Source organism: Megalobrama amblycephala, linkage group LG7, assembly GCF_018812025.1.
Source record: "Megalobrama amblycephala isolate DHTTF-2021 linkage group LG7, ASM1881202v1, whole genome shotgun sequence".
In the NCBI taxonomy this organism is placed as follows: Eukaryota; Metazoa; Chordata; class Actinopteri; order Cypriniformes; family Xenocyprididae; genus Megalobrama; species Megalobrama amblycephala.
This window is the reverse complement of record NC_063050.1, coordinates 48,972,396-48,983,536: the sequence shown is the minus strand read 5'-3', so window position 1 is coordinate 48,983,536 and position 11,141 is coordinate 48,972,396. Positions and strand designations below refer to the sequence as shown.

The 11,141-nt window shown below is 34.9% G+C and overlaps 1 protein-coding gene across 2 annotated transcripts; it reads left to right on the top strand.

Annotated features, from left to right (window-relative positions):
- Positions 1-299: 299 nt before the first annotated feature.
- LOC125272806 (interferon-induced protein 44-like) lies at positions 300-9,132 on the top strand. 2 transcript variants are annotated; one of them, XM_048197939.1, is made up of 7 exons: positions 300-502; positions 621-654; positions 6,220-6,421; positions 6,595-6,741; positions 6,835-7,006; positions 7,340-7,440; positions 7,564-9,132. In XM_048197939.1, exons 1-7 carry the CDS (start codon positions 457-459, stop codon positions 7,732-7,734), a joined length of 873 nt encoding a protein of 290 aa, XP_048053896.1. In that variant the 5' UTR covers positions 300-456; the 3' UTR covers positions 7,735-9,132. The 2 variants fall into 2 exon arrangements, with proteins under 2 accessions (XP_048053896.1, XP_048053898.1); XM_048197941.1 differs by having other exon boundaries at positions 303-502; positions 6,835-6,997.
- Positions 9,133-11,141: the final 2,009 nt, after the last annotated feature.

Sequence of the window (11,141 nt, the reverse complement as noted above, 5' to 3'; positions counted from 1 at the left end):
GTTTCGACGTTCCGTTCAGACAGGAACAGCGCAATGCGGGAGAGCTCGTGCTGTTGTTCAGATACAATGACAGAGAGTTCGTGTTTTAAAGAAAAACAGACACCGGAATGAATAAATCTCTGTTCTCTCTGCCATCTCTGATGTAGCCTATAAATCAGCATGAACATTTAAGATAATCTAACTGCATCTAGCGGCTTTCTTTTTAATGAATTTGCAAAGTTATCAACGAATTCGTTTTTTTGTTGTTTTTTTTTTTTGCTTTGTCATTGTGGGTCTGACTTGAAAACAGGAATGGGTGTGGGCAGATTTAATGACGTAGCCTATGTGAAAGTGAAAGTGAGATAGAGATATAGGCTATATAACGGCTCTGGCGTAGGTCTGATACAAGTCAGCTGTGTCCGAGGACAGAGCTAATATAAATATATTGAAGGTGGGGGGCGGGGAACAAACAAAAATATGGGAGCATCAGACTCAGCGCAACATCAACCAAAATCAAATCCCGGTGAGAGGGTCTTTGATTGTTTTATATATATTTATATACAGAACACATATGTACACACCATAGATATATTCTCAGAGAGATAAATTATTGTTATTGTAATTGCTATGTTTTCTCTTAGAACTGGATAAACCATGGAGGAAATTTGACTGGGGGTAAGCTATACATGTAGCCATAAGCTATTCTAAGTACTTTATTTCATTTTTATGTGCAGGCTGTGTCTTGTCTGTGTGCATAGCAGTCAAAACACTGATCTGTTCAAATAATAGTGCAAATATTGTGTAAGATAAGAATTTTATTTCCTTGTAGAATAAGCAATTACTGGCATTTCCCCCGATACATTTTAGATTTATTGGGTGTTGTTGAAGGACTGCAGTCTCGTTCAAGACAATATATCTGAGGTAATTCTGCTCAAATCTTCCTTTGTAGCTACAGCAAGGCATTTTATTGGGGACTCGAGCACTCAAAACTGTAAATTTATGAATATGTGTGATGTAACTTTTTAATATGATATTATAACAGTCATAATTTTATTAATTATTTTAGCATGAAAATGTATCACAACATTTTACTTGGTGAAAATGACCCATTTTATCCTCAATATTGGCATTGAAACTAGCATGTTATTTGGTAACATTAAGTGATATAAATCTTTTCATTCAGCTGGCCATGCCTTATGTTTTGAGTTCAACATTTAGTTTTATTTATTTGTTTTATTTTAAAATAAACTTAATAAAAGTAATATCCTAGCCTAATGAATGATGAATATGCGGATATACAAGTGTTTACCTCATTTTGAACTTTTAGATCTGAAAAATAAATGCTGGACTTCATTTGATGAGTCGTGGTCCTGAGTCTGTAGTCAAAATTGGCCACAGACCACAGAAAATAAAAGGCGATAAAAGCAGAGCAATTGTTTATTTATTATTTATTTATTTATTTATTTTGAAAATGTATATTTAAAATGTATATATCGGCCACAATGTTGAACAAACACATGAAAGAGTGAGACTTAAACATCCAGAGTACATCATTTTCTCACACCCACCCACACACTTTCACAGACAGAGAAAGTGAAATTAATGTTTTTGGCTATAAACATCACTGAAAAAAAGATGCTTCAAAACTATCACTACTATAAAACACATATCATTAAATAATAAATCTAATAATAGTTAAATAATAGTTGGATCATTTCAAAATAAATATTAAAATATATATTTTCTGAGCAGAAAGTCTAGAATTCTTGGTGGATGCTGAACACTTCTGCCATCTACTGGCCATTATTGTCATAACATGATTTTGACCTGACATGAAGTTATTTCTATTTTTTTTCACTAGATGGCAGCAGCTTGGACCACAAACATGATAAATTCTCATGTTTAACTCTTGGGTCATTCCACCAAATGGGTGACATTTGCTTGTTGTAACTCTTCAAAATTAAATTTCATTTATTACAACACTGAATACTACACATATTTAATTATTCAAAATGTGTATTGGTCAATCTCAGGCAACTTTATTTTTTTACAAGGTTTCAAAGCAGAAGATGGATGCATGTTTAAATGCATTGTTAAATACATGTTTAAAAGCATGTCAGTTAATTTCTTTGTATTCACCTAAAGAAAGTGTTTATTTTAAATAAATGGTTGGTTATTTGTTCAAATAATTGATAATTGTGACAAAAAAAAACATTGAAAAAAGCAAGGTGTTTTTTAATAAAACATAAAACATTTTTTTTTTTCATTTAAAATAAGACAAAAGCTTCAAGTTTATATTTGTAAAATAATTTAATTTATTTAACAATTGTTTAAATGATAGATCAAACAAAACTGATAAAAACAGTGGTTTAACTTTTTTTTAGAAAAATAAATAAATTTAGTAACAGGAATGAACACTTTGTAACAGGAATGAACACTGGGTAACAGGAATGAGTGTCCATATGTGTGTGTGTGTGTGTGTGTATATATGTGTGAGAAAGAGAGTGTGTACATGGCCGTGTGTGCATGTGTGTGAGTGCGATTTCTGTGTTGAAGAGATGTGCTGTGTGTTTCTGGCACCTGCAAAGTATAGGTTTTCTCCATCTTCTACAAAAGATAAGAAAGACAAAGACAAACAAATCAAGTCACTTCGTGGTGGACTGGCTCCCTGCAAGTATAGCATTAACACTGTAAAATTAATCCTAATAATCTACAATTTAAGTAATTTCAACTGTAAAACTCATGATACAGGTGAATAGTATTATATCAACTAATATTCACACTATTAAATCAACAAAATAGAGGACTCTGCTCACTCCTGTTACTCTTAACTCACTCCTGTTATTTTTCATATGAGTAACAGGACTGAAAGTAACATGATTGAGTTTTTAAAGGTGCCATAGAATTGAAAATTGAATTTACCTTGGCATAGTTGAATAACAAGAGTTCAGTACATGGAAATGACATACAGTGAGTCTCAAACTCCATTGTTTCCTCCTTCTTATGTAAATCTCATTTGTTTAAAAGACCTCCGAAGAACAGGCGAATCTCAGCATAATACTGACTGTTACGTAACAGTTGGGATCATTAATATGTACGCCCCCAATATTTGCATATGCCAGCTCATGTTCAAGCCATTAGACAAGGGCAGGACGTCTGGATCTGTGCACAGCTGAATCAACAGACTAGGTAAGCAAGCAAGAACAATAACGAAAAATGGCAGATGGAGCAATAATAACTGACATGATCCATGATATCATGATATTTTTAGTGATATTTGTAAATTGTTTTTCTAAATTTTTCGTTAGCATGTTGCTTATGTACTGTTAAATGTGGTTTACCATCATTTACTACTGTATTCAAAGAGACAAGAGCCGTTGCTATTTTAATTTTTAAACACTTGCAGTCTGTATAATGCATAAACACAACTTCGTTCTTCATAAATCTCTCCAACAGTGTGTAATGTTAGCTTTAGCCCGTTAGCCACGGAGCACTATCAAACTCATTCAGAATCAAATGTAAACATCCAAATAAATACTATACTCACATGATCCGATGCATGCATGCAGCATGCATGACGAACACTTTGTAAAGATCCATTTTGAGGGTTATATTAGCTGTGTGAACTTTGTTTATGCAATATATATAGAGTCGAGAGCTCAGGGGCGGGCAGCGCAAGCATTTAAAGGGGCAGCAGCCTGAATCGGCGCATTTCTAACGATGCCCCAAAATAGGCAGTTAAAAAAATTTATTAAAAAAATCTATGGGATATTTTGAGCTGAAACTTCTCAGACACATTCTGTGGACACCTTAGACTTCTATTACATCTTGAAAAATAACGTTCTAGGGCACCTTTAAGCAAAAATGATCAAATACATGACATATGGCCACATGCTAATATGATGAGGACACTGAGCAAATACTAGTGACTTACCTAAAGTTAATATTTTTTAAATAATTAAATAACATCTAAGAAATAATTTAAGTAACATGACAGTACATTGAGACTGATTCTCTCATTCAAAGTTACAATATCATCAAATATACAGAAATTAAAATGAGAGGACTTACTTTTGGTCTTCTCATGGACTGCATAAGATCCAGATGATGCAACTTCCTGTTGAAAATGTGTCTTGTGGCATGTTCCAATTTTTTAGAGGGGGAAATGTGTGAGGGTAACAGGACTGAGTGAACACCTGGGGACATGGCTAAAATGTGTATTTAACATATTATGGATTTCTTATGAAATTTCTTTTTGTTTAGCATAGACGGTATATGGAGTAACAGAACACTGCAAAAATAATACGATTTCTGAAAGATTTTAATGATTATATTTCATGATAAAATTTAGGTTTAGAAAGGGGACATGTAACAAATGCTATTTTTTAGTATTCTCAGCAGTTTTTAATAATGTTTTAAATTATATATTTTAAAGGTTCTCTAAGCGATCCTGAGCGGAGTAACTTCCTGTTGATGTTCGAAGTGTTGTCAAACAAAACAGAGGCTAGCTAGACCCTCCCTCCGCCTCCTCCTCCCCTCCCATCCGTGCTTCCTGAAACAGTCATGAACGCTCATTTAAAATCATTCTTGTCGGTTATTGGCTGGAGCGTGTTTATTATGATTCGTGGTCCAGGCTGCACCAGTTGCACCAGTTTGTGGCGTCTACAGAGACCGCGTTTTTTTACAGTGTGTTCAGGGGACAGGCAACTAGCGGATAGTGAGGAGATGTTTGCTGTATGTGACAAAAAATGTTTTGGCCTAAAAACGTGTGACATCGCTTAGAGGACCTTTAAATGTGCAGTTAGATTAATGTTCAGGGCTGGATTTCCCAAAACCTTCTTAACTCTACGTCGTTCTTAAATTATACCTTAAGCTGCACCTTAACGTTAATACACATTTCCCGAAACGTTCTGGTGTATCTTCTTTAAATCATACTTTCGTAAGGTTGGTCTGGACAACCTTATCAGTGCTGACAGTCTATATGAATATAATTCTGAAGCTGTAATACACCCAGTGTTCGATTAGGATTATGACAAAGGATAAAAACAGATTCACTGCTAAATTCAAATGTGCTTTAGTGCATTTAGCTTAAAGCAGACGCGTGCTCTGCACTTGTCATATATCACAACTAATCAGTGTTTTTAACCTCATCAGGTTTAATTTAGGTTTCAGACATTTAAATGTGTATTTGAATTAAGTAGGCTGTATGAAACAATAAAGATTACTCTATTCTTCTCCCAGTTCACTGGCCACATAATTTTATGTATTTCAGGGAAGATTTCGTAAATCCGAGAATTGCCATGCAAACTCATTGCATGACAAAACATATTCACTTCCACATCGGAATATATAATAAAATTCATGATATATTTAACAACTTTGTGAATATTTTGAATAAAAAATGAAAAAACTATATAAACACGATACCTATATGTCTGCCAGCTGCATGATGAGTCTCCAAGGAATTAAATAACGGTCGCCTTAAACTCTGATGAGGGCTCCGCGCCCCCAGAATATAGATAAATTAATTACAATATAGAATTAGTTTGCAATTTGGATTCATTTTATAACATCCCATGAGTCCTGATAAATGCAATTTCTACTTCTGAAGTGCTTCTCTTAATAAAGAACACTGATTTCTCACATAACGCATGAAGCAGCCCCTGTATAGAGTGAATTATCGATTCTCGAGCCATTGTCATCAACCGATTCAGGTAACGTCGCACTTAAGAAGATATACCTTAAGCAACCTCCTAAGGGATAGTTCAGGGAACACGCCTAGAAACGGTATATCTTCAGTTAAGGTCTACCTTTAGAGTCTTCGTAGCGCGCTAAGAGATAGCGTTATTGGGAAATCCAGCCCAGGACACTTTGCTTTATAATAAAATATATAATTTTCATGCATATTTATACATTTATACCTGGGGACAGAAATGCCACCCATTCAGTGGAATTGCCCTTTTACATTTGAACTCGTTTTAACTTTTTTACCAAGCGTAGATGTCTGTAGTAAAGTTCCAAAAATTTGCATACTTGCTTATACAAGCAGTGTGGAAATAGAGAAATTTAAATAAGATCAGAATAAGGATATATAGCATTATATATATATATTTTTTTTTAAAAAGTGTAGTGTTGTAATGCAATTCCAAATACAGCCAGCAAGACTCCGTTGTGCCACACAGAACAAATCTGCTTCAAGTGAAGTTCTGTAGGACACAAAATTGTATTTTGTTTTGACAGACAGAGAGAAGCTCTGAAAGAAAAGCTGGAAAACTTCTCTCCGAGTGATCCAAATGTAAAGGAAATCAAGATCCTGGTAGCTGGACAAGTTGGAGCAGGAAAGTCCAGCTTTATTAACTCCATCGAAAGTGTCTTTCAAGGACGGATCTGCTCTAGAGCGCTAGTTAGTTCATCTGCTGTTGGTCATAGTTTCACACAAAAGGTATTTGTCACTTATACACAGTAGTTGCATGTTTTTTTTTTTTTTTTTCAAAAATACCCATTAATGTCAGTTGACCCAGTTTTGAGCATTAAGCATTTTAGCTAATCATATGAAGATTTCTTAGAAGTTGTTCACAAATATTTGTGCTTCTATATTTTGGTCTTCATTTGTAGCTCAAAGGATTCACCATCAGAAGTGGGAGAAAAACTTTGCCCTTCGTCTTCAAGGATGTAATGGGCTTAGAACCTGAAGCATTGGCTGGGTCACAACCAGAGGAAATCATCAATGCTGTGTTTGGCCATGTGAAGGACGGCTATAAAGTAATAAACCACTACATTAACATTTTAACATAATGTTTGTGTGTGTACAATAGGTTTGATGTTTAACATTTTATGCTGAATTTCCAATCTTAGTTCAACCAGGGGCAGGCACTCACTTCTAAGGATCAACATTACATCAGTGACCCTACCCTCTCCGATCAGGCTTTCTGCCTGGTTTATGTCATAGATGGAAATACAGTCCAATTCACAGATGATAAACTTGTTGACAAGTTGAAGATCATCCCCCAGAGAATCGGTGATCAGAGTAAAACTGACCCTTGAATGTTTGATTATGATTTTCATGAGTTCACATACATTACATTACATTACATGGGAGAGAGAAGTGGGCATAAAGTGGGTTGGGTTTGTGTGTGTTTTTCAGTGTGTAAGTGGATAAAATCAAGATATACAGGCTGCAAGTGCATGGGCATTGTCAGGCTCAATAATTCTGCTTAATTATTTATATGACCAGACAATGTATGTGGGTCAGTTATGTCGATATTTAAATACGTTTTAGTAAACTGCCACAAATGCTCTAAATTTTGTTGAGGGAAAATCTTGTTCTAAAACCTTTACATTGCCTCTGCATTTTCTGTAGGGATTCCTCAAGTGGTTATTATGACCAAAGTGGATGAAGTATGTCCGCTGGTCAGAAATGATCTAAGGAAGATCTACAATAGCAAGAAGATCAAAGAGAAGGTATGTATCATCCAAAGACATACATGTGTTTTTACGTATTGCAAGTACATATTGCTCATGTTGATCCGATTTTGTCTAACAGCCACATCTAATTTTCTGATCTAACATTCTGTTCCTGTCCAGATGGAGATGTGCAGCACCAAAACAGGTGTGCCATTGTCAAACATCTTCCCAGTGAAGAACTACCATGAGGAGACTGACACAGACGATGACATTGATGTTCTGATACTAAAGGCACTTGATCAGATTGTTCAGATTGCTGATGATAGATTGTTAGACTTTGAAAGTTACTGATAAAATCACATATATACAGTTATTTAATTAATGCATATAAATCACATCACAAAATATAATGCATTTGGAGTGGGTCATTCTTTGAATTTCTTTATCAAAGGAACATCATTTTGGGAAGATTGTGGATTAAAATGACAATAAAAAGGATTATGTTTTGTGTTTAGTTTTACAAATATATGTACAGTGGGGTTTAAAGTCAATGCAAATCTGGGACTCAAAAACTAATGTAAACCTGAAAATTAATAGAAAGTTTCATAATTTGAAAATTGTTTAAGAAAAGTTATGTAAAATCTTTCTCCATTTAACAACATTAAAACTGTTAAATTACATAAATAATAAGGGAATAATGCAGTGACACTAATCTTGAATTGTTTCTTGACCATACATGTATCCAGTCTGTACTAAAACAGTGAATTTGGGTATCTGGAGCAATGGGTAGCAATGGAAAGCATCACTTTCTCGAAATTCATGTTGAAATATATTTTCTTGGCACCTCTGTTTTAGATTGTTTCCCAGTCTAGCATCCTAATAAATCTGCCATTATGAATATTGTTGATGTGGCAAATTGCTTATATGCTCCTTTAAGATGCTGTGGATAAAAGTGCATGCTAAATACCTAAATGTAAATTGAAATTGATGAAGAAAAACAGCTATGAGGATTTTAGTCTGTGGCTTTTTGAAGCATGGAGATGCCTCAGTGTACTGAATAAACTGCTTATTAAAAAATTGACTATCAGGATAGTCAGGATAGTCAATAGCTGTTTTATAATAACTGATTTACAGCAGTTTGTAGCTTACATCTTTAAATTGTAAATATGAAAAAAAAAATGTAATTAAATTACACAAACTAAACTGTGATGGACACATTTTATTGAGTAAAATTAACAATAAATTCACTAAACTTTATATATTTATTTTAATATGCATGTTTTCCCCATCATACTTTCCCAATAGCTTCTATTTTTTCAAATAGAAGTCTTAACATGTGTTCATATTTTACATTTGACAGAGGATTTTATTCAATGTGATTTACATTGCATTGCATGTTTACTATTTAATTAGTTAATGTCCTGCATCAAACTCAACACATTTTGGCTGTGAGTGCAAAACAATCCCTTTGCCTGGGTAGAGAAATGAAAAATAAAATGCCTTCTCTACTGTCCACCTGTCACAGTCACCAGCACTAGCACTCCATTTCTCAGCATCCCTCCTGCTCTTCACCTGCGCACATTCATTTGTTACTATGGACACTAATTATCTTCACAGCTGCACGTCATTAGTTAATCTTCCTTCGTGTATATAAGTTCCTGTTTGTTTTCAGTTCCTTGTCCGATCACTGTCTTATGTTGTGTTGTGTCCTGCCTGCCTTTTGGATTAAACTTGGATTTTTGTATTGAACTCTTCTTCTTCGTCTTCCTTCGAGTACACGGCGTGACACCACCACAATTCCGAATAATGCCAGCTAGGGATGTGCGATTGTGACATAAAATGATATCTCAATATTTTCTGTGATTTTGTGTATAATGATAATTAGACGACACTTAGTGTGTTTTTGTGCTGGTTTAGGTCTGTCGTGGACCGCTGACTCACGAAGCTCTTCACATTCTGTGTGGTGGTTTATTCTGTTTAGTGCCAGTAAGAGATTCTCATCTTGTCCCTCCTTGAAAAAGTATTTGCATATGTACAGTTGCAAGAAAAAGTATGTGAACCACTTGCAGAATCTGTGAAAATGTTAATAATTTTAATTAATCACACTTTAATGTTTAGATCTCCAAGCAAATTTAAATATGAATCAAAGATTATGCATATGAATCAAGTAAACACAACATGCAGTTTTTTAATTAAGGTTTTTATTATGTAGGGAAAACAAAATTCAAACCCACATGGCCCTGTGTGAAAAAGTGCTTGCCCCCTAAACCTAATCCAGTTTTTCTCAATTGCTAAAACACTAAAACCCATTGGCTGAACAGAGTTCTCGATTGGCTGACCTCATTTAGCTAACTGTGCAGTCTGTTATCAATACCTTAAACCATTTCACATGGTAAAACACAATTTGCAGACCTCACTTAGACTTTTCAGCAAAACTCTAAACACATTAGGCTTGATTGAGATGAGCAAATTCTGCGCAGAACTGATCACCGGTGATCACCGCGAGATGCATGCCGGTTAGAAATGTGTCCGAGGGTGGGTCGCCTTGCTCTGATGTCATGCCGACGAGTGTCAAAAACCTCTTGCGACGGCGAGGCGGCCTCATCGGATTCTGCAGTCGAGCGCAGTTTCTCTCCACCGACTGCGCTGAACAAAAGCACGATGGGAAAGGACTTGCTGACGACACAGCTTAAAGCTTATTGGTTTAAACCACTGTGATGTATTGATCTCTTTTAAAATGTTTGATTTTAAAACTCTAATACCATGATTTTATGTGTATAAATTATGTGTGAATATTCCTAAAGTCTCTGGCACTGCAATCTCTCTGTGGGTTATGTGATAGTTATCATTTATAATATATATATATATATATATATATATATATATAAACATGTCTGTAATTAGAGCAAAAATTATTGATACACAAATCTTTCGAATGGAAATAAATAAAAAGTACTTTGCGTGTATTGTTCATTATGTTTATTTTCATATTAAAGCAACAGAACTTAAATTACATCCAGTTTATCAGCAACACAGCGCGAGTGTGAATCCCGCGATATCCGCCTTTGATCTCATAGGTGTCTGATTCACTACAAGAGCAGAGAACTGTCCGTCTTGCCTGCACTTTTTTCACTCCTCCCCTCACTGCAGCCGCCTACTCTCGGCTGAACTTCCAACGTGATCTCATGAAAATACGTGTCTGTTTGTATGTAAAATTTGACCATTGCAAACGTATGCATGTGACGTTTAAATAGACGCATATACGTATGATATACACGTATTTGGGCTTCAGAAACGTAAAAGTATATACGTATTTTCACATAAATAACGTATAAATGGTTACGTATTGTACATACTTTAAAGTGTAGCATAGGCGGAGCGTGGCCGGATAATGTGTGTTTTCTACCAAATTCCATGGATGATTCTCATAACTGCTGCTAATTCGATCAGGTATTGCGCCTTGTAACGTGCTTTTTAAATAATAATAATAATAATAATATTTATATTTACTATAATTCTACATTCATTGGCGTCCAAATCCTTAACGTACCTTTAACGTGTTACAGAAGACACGCATGCATCCAAGGCGCTGTTTTGTTCAGATTCTTCTGTTGTAGTAAGAAACATATCTATAACACAGCATATTTTGCAAGATCCAGTTATGTCGACTCCAGTTATGTTAACTAACTTCTTCTATAGCATTTGATTAATATGGGAACTCAGTGTGAAAATAGGCCTAAACAAATGTGTGTCATCAT